Genomic DNA, 15,885 nt, shown 5'->3' with positions numbered 1-15,885 from the left:
GTACCCATCAGGATGTTGCATGAGAAAAACTGTACACGTGTATAGATATATTTGATTGTACACTCATTGAAGATCATGTGGGGAGAGCAAAGGTTTGTTCTCTGCTGACCCAAAAGGCAAGATTGGATCTAAGGGGCTTAAATTCCAAGAGGCAGTTTCAGCTGAACATTAGGAAAAGCCAATGGGCAGCTCTGGAGTTTGGGGGTGGGGCTTGAGAGTAGTACTTACAAACGCTTCAGGTCCGTGAGGCCTAGAAAAGCTCCAGGCTGGATGATGCTAATCAAGTTGTTCTTTAGGTCTCTGGGGAGGAAAAAGACATTTGGTGTTAGGAAGGATCTGAGTTCCATGTTCCCGGTGGGAGGTCAGGGGTCTCTTCTTATTGAGGACTGGGTGAAATTCCTCACTCCGTATCACTGCAACCAGGCTGCGCCCAGTGGTGGACCAGAAAGTTAATGAAGCCAACGGTAGGCAGAGCTGGAGCCAATGACAGGAGGAGCCCACGAACTCAGGTTTTGTCCCCATCCTTCTCCCTGAGGGCAAAACTGAGATTGAGGAGGAAACTGACAGCCAGGCCCCTCTTGGTCTGGCTTAAGAAGGCTGGGGGGCCATTCACCCAAACAGACCAGTCTCCACAGGCTATGCCAACATTTTCTGTATATACATATATCCAGCCTTTCTAATCAACCAAGTGGTTTTTAAAACAATTATTACAGATTACGGTTCATATAACTCCCCACCCCCACCCCCCAGGGAGGTGGTTGTCTCTTGTTTGCTATGTTTACAGTGCTGTGAATTGTGATTCTTTTTCTTTCACTTTTTCTTTTTCCTGGAAAAAAGGGAAGATGACAACTGCATTTTTAAATGAATGAATGAATAAATTCAATCTTTGAAGTGCTCCCCCTCCTGGTCCATGACAAAAAGCAACTGTTAAAAAAATATATCTTAAAGAGAGCCCTGTTGGTTCAGACCAAAGTCCTTGTGTAGTTTAGCAGCATGTATTGCACAGAAGCCCAAGATGCCTATGGGTTACTCAGGAGGAGGACACAAGAACATGCTGTTCTTCCCCTGCAGCCGGTGATTCAGAGTCACGATGCTTCTGATCCTGATATAACAAGCATAACTACTAGCCATTGATAGCTTATCTGCCATGAATTTATCTAATCTCCCTTTCAGGTCAGTAGCAGATTATGGTAGCAAATCTGGCTCTCTGTGTGCCTGTCTCATTCATATGTGTGTGTGTGATTTGGGGGGTGGGGAGGTGGGGGGGGAGGTGAGCAAAATAAAACACTAAAAGTGGTGGAGGTAGCAAGCTAGTTTCCCACAAATGAATCAGAAGAATGGTGCCAGTACATTTTGCCACATAGGTTCTACAAACACTGGAAACCTTGGGCCATATCCAACCAACTTGTATTCATAGTACTCATTGAAAACGATGGGCCAAATTAGCCATGTATATTCATATCATTAGGGTTACTCTGGGTAGGACTAGCGTTGGATAGAATCATAGAATCGTAGAGTTGGAAGGGATCCCAATGGCCATCTACTTTAACCTCCTCCATGTCAGGAATCCTGCCACAGCCATCCCTGGGTGGGCTCAAACCACCAATGTTCTGATTGACAGCCAAACATACCGCCCCACTGATAACTTATAGTGTGTGTGTCCGCACGCACACACAGACGCACGCATTAAAAAAAAAAAAGGTAGGAGTCTGGGGGTTATAGTTCATCCAGAGGGGATAGGTCTTCCTTCTCTTGCCCCCCACAGACGTGTGTGTGTGTGTGTGTGTGTGTGTGTGAGAGAGAGAGAGAGAGAGAGAGAGAGAGAGAGAGAGAGAGCTCTCATCACCTCCTTTCTCACCTATTACCTGTTTCTTTTGCATCAGGAGAGAGGGATGGGGGAAGGGGAAGGGCGACCACTTAAGCACACGTTCACTGAACTTCTGGATAAGAAACCAGAGCAACCCCCAGGCTCCTGTTCATCAGACAGCAACTTCCCCCTTTCCTTTCCTTTCCTTTCCTTTGCAATATAGTGGTGGATTTCCACCGCACGGAAATTAACTCGATGGGTAGAGCCTAAAGGCACTCACTACCATTAACCTCAAACATCAAAGGATGTGTACAGCTTCAGGAGGTTCGTTATTTTTCTGTAATTCATTAAGAGTCCTCATCTGGGTTCTTCTTGCCCCAGTAATGGTGGCTTCTTTTCACCGCTCAGTGTTTACACTGTGTAATAAAAAAAACAACAACCAGCAACAGGCACAGGCACAGACAACCCAGCCCACCCAAGCGCCCAGAAGATCTCGTGTTTTAGCATTATAAGAGAGGGAGGAAAACTTCTGTCTACTTTCTATGCCATGATATAAGAAGTATGTATGGGTGGATATATCAGCTTTGGGGCATCTCAGTTTCCAATCTTAAATTCTGTTGTCTGAATTGTTTTTTTGTTTTTTGTTTTTAAGTCCTCATGAAAATTCACCAGCATTTGCTACAGTTTTATGATTCTATGATATGACTTTTAGAGGACATCTGAAGGCAGCCCTGTTTAGGGAAGCTTTTAATGTTTAATAAATTACTGTATTTTAATGTTGTTGTTGTTGTTGTTGTTGTTGTTGTTGTTGTTGTTGTTGCATTTATACCCCAACTTTCCTCCAAGGAGCTCAAGGTGGTGTACATAGTTATCGACTTCTGTTCGACTTCCAAAATGTTTGGAAACCAAAGCACGGTTTCTGATTGGCAGCAGGAAGTTCCTGCAGCCAATCGGAAGCCGTGGAAGCCCTGTCAGATGTTTGGCTTCCAAAAATAGTTCGCAAACTGGAACAGTCACTTCGGGGTTTGCGGCATTCAGGAGCCAAAACATTCAAGAACTAAGCTGTTCGAAAACCAAGGTCCCACTGTATTTCCAACGTTTAGACCCTGAGCACTGATCCTTTCATAGCCAAAATGGCACCACCCACACAGTGGTATGAGCAATGTTTGAATTTTTTAAATAAAAATTCCAAAGGGAAGCCCCACCCACCCACCACCCCAAAAAATCAGCAAAATGTGGGCTGGTTGAGTTTGGTGGCGATGGAGAGCTGACTACGTATTGGGGAAGGGGGAACAGAAAACCAAAGGAGGGGGAATGGAGTCGAGTGACTGAAATCCTGAACAGCAGCAACCCACATTGCAACACTCGGCTGCAGAGCCCACTTGATGTCCTAAGAAGATTGCAGAAAGCTTTAGGTATTTTACTCTTGCAAGTGATACAGTATTTATGTTACGTCTGTGAAAGTTGGAGAATTCTAAAGGAAACAGGAGCAGGACTTTACAGTGGTCACTTATTTGTCCCATGTCTAAAATGGAAATCTATCCAGTGAATCAGATCAGCATTTGTTGCTGTTGTTGATTTCAGTCAGCAAAGAACATGCAATTGCTTGCAGCAACCCCCCCAAAAAAAATCACATTGCATTTCCTTCACATTGAAATGAATGGGGTGCTATAATGCAACGACAACCTATTTTACATGATGATGCAAATTACTTAAAACTGACACAGCAGATGGTGATGCAAATGGTGTCGTTTTCAGTGGAAGGTTAATTGCAGCAGAATGGGAACAGTGCTGCATGAGGTAAACACAGAGCAGACTAGAAAATGATGCCTCATCTCCCTTGTGACGCAGCATGCAATTCAGAGAAGGGCACCTCATGATTTCAAAGCTGAGCAAATCCCTTCCACCCACCACCGCCTCAGTCTCTCTAGATTCAGGGCCGAAGTGCAGGCACTTGGCTCTGCAAGTTACTCATTTCAGAAACTCGCTAGCGATAAGATTGTCCTTCCAGACATGAACCTACTGCCATTCTCTCTCCTGCCCCAGAGTCTCTACAGAGTTTTGCAAAAAAGAGGAGATGAGCAGAGTCACGCAGGCCACATTGTGCACAGCTGCTACCCTAAATCATACTTTAAAGGGGGGGAAAGAACAAAAGCAGCAGGAGAAACCACCCCATAATCCCAAACAGACAGCTGGAGCTAGAAATCAGGGTTGGCAAGCACTAAAAAAGCTCTTCTTCAAATGCTGCCTGCCCTGCCTCCCAAACGTCTGTGCTGGGAAACCGTTTTCCCTGAGATCACAGAGAGCCACATCACTCAGCATTCCTCAAAGGAAAACACGGGCGTGCTTGCAGCATCCTGAACTAAGGATCATTACCCAAGTTCACCACTCCATAGTTTCATGGAAGTGGGACCTTAACAAAAGGGTGCAGCACAGAGTGCTGAGATTCAGGGTCCTAACCAGTCAGTCTGCCCATTTCCAGGAGACTCCATTCCACTACTACTCCTTTTCCTCTTTGCAACGATCAGTCAGCAACTCCCATCAACCCCAGGAAGTGTGGGCAATGGCATGGGATGATAGGATTCAGAGTCCAACCACATCTGAAAGGCCGCGGGCTCCCCATCCCTATTTTAATGCATGCATAATAGACCTATTTTCACCTTTTAAACATCCCTATTTTAATGCATGCATAATAGACCTATTTTCACCTTCTAAACATGTCCACTGGACATCTTTGTGGATGGTGTGTGTCACTCCTGCTGACCCTGGCCCTGATCTCCCCTCTGCAGCCTCTGCTGCAGAATTAATCGGTTGTCGTATTTGGGGACAGGGCAGATTTTGCCTGCAGACAAATTGGGCTGGGGTGGGGCTTTTGCCTACCTCATAGCAACAGTCAAAACATGCTGACGGAAAAAGGCATTGGGTCGCATCCTTAGTCTAACAGAGAGGTTGGGGGGTAAGGAGCTCCACACACACCCCTCTTTATAATCAAAGTAAAAAAGGGGGCATCTCAGATCAACTTGCTGAGAAATATCCAGCCCAGTCTTTCCTTCTTGTAGTCAAATCAGAAGACAGGTGTAGGAGCTATCAAAGCCCACCTGAAATGTGATGTCTAGCTGCCACTGTTGCTACTATTCCTCAGAGGCCACAGAGGTAAAATACTACCTTACTGGCAAAAACAGGTGCTTGGGGAAAGGACAGCAATAGGAGCAACTCAGGGTGGAACGGGTCTTTGACAGTCCAGTGGAGAATCCTTCCTTGCCCATTCCTAAGGATAGAACCACACACTGCACAATTCTCATGGGCTGTGCAAAGGGGATCAAGGAGAACGGTTCAAATGCCACAAGCGGCCTCAGGGCAAAGTTGTTTCTTCAGCTGGGACTATCTCATAAGCATGTGATAACTCTGAATGAAGGGCCCTTGTCAATGCAGCCACAATAGACCTCTGTCTGGAGTTCAGCTTGGAGGAAGCTCAAAGGCTTTCATTAGCTCCACTTCAAAAGATCCAGTGGCTAAATCACAGATGCAGGAGTCCGTTATGGAGCTGCCAGAGCCAGGGGTTAAGGGCGTCACCCACAGCCTCTGCAGCGACAGGAGCAATAGGAAGGCTTCTCCACATTTGACAGGTGGAAATAGATAGGTCTTGTTTGATGACACACTTCTGCTGTGCCCAGAAAGTAAGGGTCCAAGCGATTTCCCCTTTGTCCCACTCTCTTGTAAACCCACTGTTTACAAGAGATCAGAACTAATGGCAATCCAGGGAAATATAATTTGCTGTTTTCTCCAATTGGGTGCTAAAGAGCGGTTCCTTGCAGAGGAATGCAAAAAGCGCTTTCCCCCTCTCCATGCGGAAGATCCCAGGTTCAATTCCACCATCCCCAGGCATGGCTGGTAGAGAACATCTTTGGATACAGTGCTCTGGAGGGTTGCTGCCAGCCAGAGCGGACAATGCTGAGCTAAATGGACCAGTGGTCTGAGGTTAAGGCATCCAGGTCCCAGACCATTTTGGGCTTGAATGGAGATCAGGAACAAACAAGCAACTACTGTAGCTCATGCAAAACTGGCACAGTAGCGTCAAAACTCCTCGCGCCCATCAGTATCCTGGCTGCGACATTTTGCCCCATGTACCATTTCAAAGCACTTTAAGGCAGCTCCATACATTAGATTAAACATGGATGTACAAGTAACATGCTTGGTGTGTTAATGGTGGCACAGCCCTGTGTTTTCAATGGATCTGACTCCACTGGGGTTAAAGCAGCAGTCTCTAGAAAATTAGCAGTCCCTGCTTAAGCACGATGTGTGTGTGTGTGTGTGTGTGTGTGTGTGTGTGTGTGTGTGTGTGATGGTTGCAACTTTAGAAGGGCCATGTCTCACTGGGAGAGCATCTGCTTTGTGTTCAGAAGGTCCCAGGTCCAAGCCTTGCCATCTCCAGCTAGGTGGGTGGGGAAAGACCTCTGCCTGAAATCCTGGACAGCTGCTGCCAGACAGTGTAGGAAATACTGAACTAGATGGACCCATGGCCTGATTTGGTATAAGGCAGGATCCTATGCTCATAAGGAAAGGAGGAGTGTCATGGATCAGCTGGGGGGGGCGGGCGGACAAACTCTCAGCTTCTTTGCAAACTTCTGGCTGCTGAATTTATTGCATGCATCTGGAAGGAGCAGCTGGGAAAGGATTCATGAATTCAGCAGACGCAGGAAGGAAATCTATCCAGATTTTACAGGGAAGCAAGCAGGAGAAGGGGGTGGTTCTGCTGATATATGGTGGTTTCTTCTCTCTGCGTAGTGACGGTTGTATCAAATCCACCTGGCTTTGGAATGAGTTCTCTTTTTCTTTTCTTCTTTGAGGAGATATCAACCACCCCCACAAAGAAATAATAAAAGACAGGAAAAGGAGGGGTTTTGATCTCAGTGGAAAGCAGAGAATTCTGTCTCGTCCCCCTGGTACATGATGGACAGGGGCAATAGCAAAGCAGCCCCCATACACAGCAGGGATGAATTAGCACATTTTGGAGTAAGTGAAGCAATATTCATGGCCACCTAAAGAACAACTTGTCCTAAAACTAGCTACCCATTAGTGATGGGTATCACTAATACTGTAGAAATGGGGGAAGGCATTCAATTACGTTTGCTTTTAAAGGCGAAATCTGCACTTTCCAAAACAGTATTACAAACCGAAATGCAGCCGCCCTTCAAAATCCACACATCTGCGAATTCTGCAATTTACCAGTCAAGTAAAGTGTACAAAAATGCATGTGCTAGGGCAAAGTGTGCCTAGAAATGCATATTGGTGGGAAATGCTTTGCACAAAATGTGTGTATTAGGCAAAATTGCATGCAAATTTTAGGAGAGATATGCATGAAAATGCTGTTTCATGATGATTATATATATATATATGAATATGGGAAAAACTTCTGCAGAAACATTGAGAACTGACTTTGAGATCGGAAACATGAAAAGCGGAGCAAACCAAAATTGAAACACCTACTCATCCTGAATTACTAATATGTTTTTATGATGATGGTGTTCTCGAAGTTACCAACATGAGTCTGACCAAACTGCGGGAGGCAGTGGAAGACAGGAGTGCCTGCCATGCTCTGGTCCATGGGGTCACGAAGAGTCGGACACGACTAAACAACAGCAATATGATGATGGTGGTGGTGGTGTTGAAGATGATTACATTTTAACAATACATAGTGAAATGTAAAACAAGCATAAAATATAAAATATTAACCAACCAAATAAAATAAATAAAATGAACAGTGGGGATATGAGTACTCATAGGATGAATTTTGACGAGGGCTATTTAAATAAATTGCCAACTGATGTGAAAATGGGGAGAAATGAACTAAAGAATGGAAAAAATGAGAAACAGAAAGAAAGTTAGAGAGACTGGCCTTTCTCTCTACACTGCAAGATTTCATTAGCGGCCACACTTGCAATGACTATTCCCAACAGCCAAAATACCCCCCCCCCTGTGTCCTACTGATCCCAAACACTGTCACAAACACAGAGCTGACGAACAGGCTGCTGAGCCAAGTAGAGCCATGCTGTGGCCGAGGCATTGCAGCAGCAGGTTGCCATGTTTACTGAAGCAAGCGGTGGATTAGGACCGACCTCAGGAGTTCAGGCTAAGTGGCTTTTTCCTTGTGTCCGACTCGGTGGCAAAGCGCCACGTGTCAGAAAGCTGGTGCTATTGCTGCCAACGACTTCTGCAGCCAACAACAGAAAGCACCCGAATGGAAAATGCAATGCAGGTGTCCTTCTAGGTCTAGTGGCGGAAGCAAATGCAAACTTTGAGAGCCCAATGTAAGTCAGGACTGTGCACAGAAGGTACTGTGGATTCTTTCCCTCTGAAGCCATTCCATCTTCTTCCAGTGTTTGCCATGTCAATGACCAACATATGCTATCCTGCTTCAGATGAGCTGCCTGAATTTTTCATTTTTTAAAAAAGTGTTCCATAACATAGGGAAAGGGCTTATCTCATGAAACAACCTGCCACACATCAATAGACCCGCTGATGTAAATGGAACCTCTTCAAAGGATACCACTGGGCATGAGTGAAAGGGTGCAATGGGCATATGACACTGGACAAATGGACTCCTGGCCAGTGCTGCCACCTGCACACCCAGGAGCAGGGCTGGATTTGGGAACAGCCCCCCAGTGACAAACCCAATATTTATTTTTTTAAAATGCTTTTAAAATTGAATTTGAAAAATATGAGGGTAGATCAGAACTGTAAACTGTTCAAAAGAGATAGTCTTCCAGTACTGTACATAGTTCAATTCAAAGAAGAAGAGGATTAAGAAGAAATGTACACAGCTTAAGCATCAGAGTCCTTTTTTATCTCTTTTATCTTTTTTTACAGGGTTCAGTAAGTACAGTTGGAAATACTTGTGGCACAGACTCTCATAAGGTCTAATATCGCTAGGAAGAATTCCATATACCCACACGCCTAGCTGGGGTTACTGGCACTTCAATTCCTTCATTGGTAAATTTAATAAAATCAAACCATGTAAAATAAAATGGGTTTTTTTTGGTCACACTTTTGGTCATACCCTCTTGAGTTAACAGATAGGGGTTTTTTGTTTTTGTTTTTTAAAAGACCCTATTGCACCAATATTCTAAAGTGGTATTTTCCAAATACTTCCAGATTCGTGTAGCAGTTAATCTTGGTACTAATAACAGGAAGCTGATTAAATCTTTACTGTTGCAGTCATTTTGCAGATATTTGTAAGCTATTGAAATGGAATCAGTGATGGTTGTTGTTCTTTTTTTCCAATCAAGTGGTATTCCTCAGCCTCTTCCAGATCTGGAGATGGAGTTCCTTAACCTTTTCTAGATCTCAAGACAATCTCTTATCCTCCTCCAGATCTCCAGATGGCATCCCTCAGCCTCTTCTAGGCTCATTTTGCCACACAAACCTGAACCCTTACAGAAAAGGGCAATGAGGTGCACCCCTGTTTTGTCAAGGGCTGGAGATGGATGAAAGCATCCAGCTGCAAAGGAAAAAAAAAACATATCCATTGCATACGTGGTGAGACCCTGCCAACACATATGCTCGGCAAGGAGTCAACCCACAGCAGCCCAGAACAAAGCTTGTCCTGTTCTCTTGCAGATCATTTCCTTTGCGACAAAGAAAGGCCTTCCCACCCACCTTGCTTCTGCCTGAAGTTGGATGGTAGACTTCAGCTAGCTGAAGGCCTCCTTTGTCTTCTGGGGACTGTTGCCTCATTGACCTACCAAGCCGCAGCTGCCAGCAAAAGAGCAGTTTTAACAGCAGGTGGGTATGGGTTGTTGGGTTTTTTGTGGGTTGCTTTTTTTTTTTACAAGTAAGGTTACAATTCTCCAAGGAGAAAAGTATTCAGGCACTGCTGGTTTTACCAAGTTGCTCGTCAGCAGGCCCACCTAAAAGGCATTTAAAAAGTGGGAGGCTGCAGCCCCTTAGAGAAATGAAAGACAAAATGGTGTGCTGTGATCCACAGTTCCTGAGCCAGAGTATCACCAAGCAGATCTCCATCTCCACTGCAATCTGGAGACGACTTAGCGTGAGCATGGAGACTCCCAGAGAGTAGAGTGCGCCTGCTTTACTTCTCCCTAGTCCTTTTGGCTTAGTGTGGAAGTGCAGCTATGCCAAGGTTTGTTCTTGGTTAAGGAGTCTAGAGCTTAACCATGATCCTGGGCTCAGACAACATAGTAAGCCAAACTTTTGCTTAGCTGCTGTGCCATAGTGAGCAAAAGTGAATGCAAGCTGGTCTCTATGGGTCAAGAGTTGTATGCAGTCTTGGAAAGCCACAACTTGTCTTACAACAATGTGTGAAGCAGGCCACTGAGGAGACTCACTTCTGAGTAGAGATGCATAGGTTTGCACTGCTAGGAAGAGATGTGTTAATTGCTGGCATCCTCCTAAGAGAGCAATAACATGCCCAAGAGTATTAGAAATGAAACAGAAATAGTTTGCTTTCTATAATTTACTGCTGCCTTTCCTAACCTGGAGAAGGACAGCAGCCAGGGCAGTCTCGAGCAGGTCGCGCGCCCTGGCGCTGAGGGGTGGAGATCACTCCGGCGCCCCTGCCCTCGCAGGGCGCAACACCCAGCCTACTGGCCCGGCGCCCCGCACCACCGGGACTCTACCTAGAGCCGGCCCTGACAGCAGCAGAGATTCCAGGGGGCTGACAGGAGTTGTAGTCCAAAACAGCTGGAGGGGATCAGGTTAGGGAAGGCTGGTTTACCGAGATCTGACAGAAAACAGATCCCCTGCATTTTGCAGATGCTACATTCCATTTTGAAGAAAAACTGTCTGGCAATCTGTTATTTAATTGCATTGGGGGGTAGTCATGCTTAAATGTTCTGATGCCTGTTTATTTTACTTATTGACAGAACTTTTTTTTTAAAAAAAGTAAGCTATGCACATGGAGACCTCTTAAGATACTGTAACCACATTTTGCATGGTGGTTCCTGAGTTCTAGGAGCAGATTTTTGTCTATGTTGGGGATACAATTGCAGACAATGCTGAATCAAGACGGCAGACTGGACCTTTCAAAACTGTGTTGATTTTTGTTAGGTTTCTTAGAAATCCTGGGCAATGCCAAGCATGAGGCTGCTAGCACCTATTAAAGAACTGGGCTGTGCAGCTACTGCCAGGGTAGAAGAAGGATCCTTGTCCATGCCAGCCCCAGGTTCTGTGGGGCTCCCGGAAAAGAGGCCATAAGTGGGGCCTTCTCTCTGTCCTTGCCACTGTCGTGTTTTCCCCCAGAGGCCAGACCATGCAAATGTCCAGGGTCAAAAAATAGTGTTCCACCTCTTCACTCTGCTTACTACTTGCATCTTCAAGATGGGCTGGTGAACAAGCAGTGATGGCAATAGGATCAGGAGGCTCCAGGGACGGGCAGTAGCTCCCCCACAGGGATATGGACCTCAGTAGATACCTGCCTCCTGACAATGACCTTTTGTCTTGCGCTTCCCTCAAGGTTTCCCATGGCTGCCAAAGGTTTGGGGCCAATAGGCACTTTTGTAATTTTGAGGAAGTACTGTGGGCACCAGCCACAAAATGGCTGTTGTAGGGAGTGTGGCATAAGAGAAGTCTCCGGTGCATTGTCAGTTTTTGAGGAAATGTTTGCTGTTACTTTGGTGGTGTTGTTGGTGTTGTTGCTGCTCTCCTAATAGGCCAACATAGCAACCTGCAATCTTTGGATGAATTAGTTCCTGATTAGGATGGAATCATATAATCATAGAGTTTGTTCCATTGCTGTTAAAACTGACAGAGTAGAGGAGGGAAGAGATCTAACACTGGGCTCTTTCTTCTTTTTCTTGTGAACTGATGTGCAACAAAATCCCATTTGCAAAGAGCGTCAGAAAAACACTCCTTGTGGCCAGGTGGGCGGTGGTGCTGAAGGGACAGCTCCAAGTCACCTGGAGAAATTCTGGATAGGTAAATAGGTGAAATCATAAGAGAGATACAGCAAAACAGCTACAAAATTGGGTGAGGTATAGCTGTGGAAGAAAAGACAGTATCTTTTATTCCTGATATGTTTCTAGATCAGGGGTAGCCAATGTAGTGTCTTCTAGATATAGTTGGACTCCAATTACCATCAACCTCAGCAAGCATAAAAAGGTAAAGGACCCCTGAAAGTTAAGTCCAGTTGAGAACGACTCTGGGGTTGCGCCGCTCATCTCACTTTACTGGCCGAGGGAGCTGGTGGACAGCTTCCAGGTCATGTGGCCAGCATGACTAAGCCGCTTCTGGTGAACCAGAGCAGCGCACAGAAACACTGTTTACCTTCCCGCTGGAGCAGTACCTATTTATCTACTTGCACTTTGACGTGCTTTCGAGCTGCTAGGTTGGCAGGAGCTGGGACCGAGCCACGGAAGCTCACCCCGTCGTGGGGATTTGAACCGCCGACCTTCCGATCGGCAAGCCCTAGTCTCAGTGGTTTAGACCACAGCACCACCCGCGTCCCCAGCAAGCATGACCAACAGTAAAAAATGCTGGGAGTTGTAGCCTACCACATCTAGACAAACTCTTATCTCAAGGAAGGCTGCCTTTAGAATTTTGAAGTTAACAAATACTGTATTGTTCCATTCTTCAGCAATATCAGCATATATCGGTTTAAGCTGAGGATGCTGCTAGCACTGCTGTAACTATTCATTTTGTTTTCAGTATTATTGTTCACTGTGATTAAAGACACCAACCACCCAGAGAGTCTTATGAACGAAGTGGAGGAAAGTGAAATCTTCATGCCATTTCTTACAATATGGTATAAGTCAGGAGGGTAAAGTTAAGTGGATCAGTAAGTATATTTGCTGCATGCTTTGACATGAGTCCAACTCAACCCATGTTTACCGCACTTGCTCATTCCACCTTGGCTGTTTTGCAGTGGCATAAAAATACGGGTGGATTAGAATAGTAAACAGGCAATTTACACAAGGGCTGGGCAGACTTCAGTCTTGCAAGATCTGGGGTTTTGTGTTTTCTGTATTTTTTATATATATAAAAATGCCAAGATCCACAAAACAGAGCCTGGTGCAAAAGAGAGACACTTAGAATTAAAGAATTCTGTGCCCAGGAATTTGTTCTGAGTACCAGAACTGAATGGAGATCACAGTTCATCTGCACAAAAGTGCACTTTTGATAACCTCCCCCAATCACTTTCTACATTTCAGCAAAATAATTGGGGGGGAGGAGTTATTTTGTTGGTATTGTTGAAGTCCAAAATCCTTGCCATACTACTGTAAATCAGTCAGAGATCAATCAGTTGTTCCTGAACTACCTTCTGCCTATCCACGATATACACAGAAATCTGCATAGATCAAAGCAGCCCAAATTCTAGTAACTATTTAAGCTGCATGTACTGGTAACAAGAATGCCATTTTCTTCACTTGCTCTTCGCTTGTCTTAGTTTACCAATGACTTTATTTAATTCATTTCTTTTTATTTTTAATATTATTTCTGCCTACCTTTGAATTCTCCTCCATTTGTAGTCAATCAGTTATGTCCCAGCGAAAGAAGTTCAAGTGCCTCTCTCATCCACTGGCTGCAAACATTCCAAGGCTGATGATGCTGGGATTGTTTGTGATACTGTCCTCCTTCAATCATTCTTATCTTTGTTTTTGCTTTTCATAAGCTACCTAAGCTACCAGACATCTCATGAGGTTCTTGAATCTATGTGATGTGTTGCATGGAGAAATAATTCTCTTTCTCAGTCCTGAGCTAAGTGCAAATACACTTAACATTGGATGACCCCAAATTCTTGTAGTGCATGAGAGAGAGAGAGAGAGAGAGAGAGAGAGAGAGAGAGAGAGAGAGATGCCTTTATCTACATTCTCCATTCTGTTCATGATTTTGCAAGCTCTGTCATATATGGACAAAAAAAATATATGAAGAGCTTGATGGATCAGAATAAAAGCCCATGTAGTCCAGCATCCTGTTCTTACAGTGGTCACCAAAACATGTACACAGTGGAAAGGCAACTGGGGGGAATCCATACAGGTATTTCTTTTGCCTACCTGCCTGCCTGCCTGCCTCCTTCTCTGGATGAGGGATTGCTGTTGTAGGTGACAGACATTGCAGTGGCAGGCAATGGGAACCACAGATGGGAAGAGTGCTGTTGTGCAAGCTTTCCACAGGCACTGGGTTGGCCCTTGTGAGAACAGGATGCTGGAGAAGATGGGCCATTGGCATGATCCAGCATTGGCTTTTGTGCTCTGCTCTTCAGTGAGAGATAATCAGATCTGAGCCTTCACACGAGGGGTTAAAGAATCCTGCAACTGCCCTCTTCCCTATGAGGCTGACTGGCAAAGAGATCACAGAACAGGGCTCATATTCTACCAAAGAGCACAATTTGGACAGAAACCAGAGACTTTCATAGTCTGAACATAAACAGCCCAAGATAATATAAACTCCCCCCCTACCCTGGTTCCCTCGGGACATCTGTGTCTCTGGGACTTTAACCCAACATTCCACCAAGAGCATAAACAAGAGACGGCCCAAGAGCCGACCAAAACAGCGCAAGCTCTGTTCAGCTCAGCCCTCACTTCCCGGGAATGCTAGAAGCAAGTGCAGGGGATTTGGAACCAAGGAAGAAAAGGAAGAGGCTATTGGCGGAAACAAGGAGCTGCATTCAAAAGGGCCAGGGTTAATGACAAATGCCATTCCTAGACCAGCTGCGAAAGGAAGCAACAACAGGCGAGATCCACAGCTGGCACCAGCTGGCACATGCCTGCAGACTGTGAGACCGTCCGGCCAAGGAGGCCAAGGAATCTGAGCCAGTGATCTTAACAATGTGAAACCAAACGCCACTGGCTTCTTAGCTCATGTCTTACTTTGAAAGATAATGAGTTCCTCGGGATTCACATTGCATGTCCGGGGGTGGGGGGTGGGGGGGAGGACAAGAGAGCAGGCGGGGAAGGAGGGAAAGAAGCTATCCAGTCCAGTGTTGAAGAGACGGACTTGGAACTGGGAGATAAAGACCAAGGAGTGGGGAACCTTTTTTGCATTTCCTTCTGGGCAACCTTCTGGGAGCCAGATGCTAATGGTGGGTGGAGCCAGAGGCAAAAGAGGGTGGAGCAATCAATGTAAATGCTGCCTTTTTACAGTAGGCTAGTTTCTACACACAGAGAGACAGTCACATTCCCCTTGTCCAGTTTTTGATTTAGCTCAACCATCAGTGTGGCGGAGGCTGGTTTGGTCCCAGATTGGCCAGATTTCAATCCAAACTGGAATGGATCTAGATAATCCATATTGTCCCAAAATGCCTGCATTTGCCCCACCATAACCCTCTCTGCATATTTAACTTATATGCAGAATTCATCATGCGAAAGGCTGGACTAGATGAATCCCAAACCGGAATTAAGATTGCTGGAAGAAATATCAACAACCTCAGATATGCAGATGACACAACCTTGATGGCAGAAAGTGAGGAGGAATTAAAGAACCTTTTAATGAGGGTGAAAGAGGAGAGCACAAAGTATGGTCTGAAGCTCAACATCAAAAAAACCAAGATCATGGCCACTGGTCCCATCACCTCCTGGCAAATAGAAGGGGAAGAAATGGAGGCAGTGAGAGATTTTACTTTCTTGGGCTCCTTGATCACTGCAGTCACTGCAATTTGGTGACAGCAGTCACGAAATTAAAAGATGCCTGCTTCTTGGGAGAAAAGCAATGACAAACCTAGACAGCATCTTAAAAAGCAGAGACATCACTTTGCCAACAAAGGTCTGTATAGTTAAAGCTATGGTTTTCCCAGTAGTGATGTATAGAAGTGAGAGCTGGACCATAAAGAAGGCTGATCGCCGAAGAATTGATGCTTTTGAATTATGGTGCTGGAGGAGACTCTTGAGAGTCCCATGGACTGCAAGAAGATCAAACCTATCCATTCTGAAGGAAATCAGCCCCGAGTGCTCACTGGAAGGACAGATCGTGAAGCTGAAGCTCCAATTCTTTGGCCACCTCGTGAGAAGAGAAGACTCCTTGGAAAAGACCCTGATGTTGGGAAAGATGGAGGGCACAAGGAGAAGGGGACGACAGAGGATGAGATGGTTGGACAGTGTTCTCGAAGCTACAAACATGAGTTTGACCAA

The 15,885-nt window shown here is 45.4% G+C and overlaps 1 protein-coding gene across 2 annotated transcripts in view; it reads right to left on the bottom strand.

Moving 5' to 3' along the window:
- ADGRA2 (adhesion G protein-coupled receptor A2) overlaps positions 1–15,885 on the bottom strand; it is a 115,448-nt gene that overhangs the window by 39,326 nt on the left and 60,237 nt on the right. For both annotated transcript variants that reach the window (XM_035139199.2, XM_060268607.1), the window contains exon 3: positions 229–300. In XM_035139199.2, coding sequence (XP_034995090.2) covers positions 229–300 — 72 coding nt within the window. The remainder of the gene's footprint in view (positions 1–228; positions 301–15,885) is intronic.

The sequence above is a fragment of the Zootoca vivipara genome, chromosome 15 (genome assembly GCF_963506605.1).
Source record: "Zootoca vivipara chromosome 15, rZooViv1.1, whole genome shotgun sequence".
NCBI lineage: Eukaryota > Metazoa > Chordata > Lepidosauria > Squamata > Lacertidae > Zootoca > Zootoca vivipara.
This window is presented reverse-complemented; position numbering and strand designations above follow the sequence as displayed.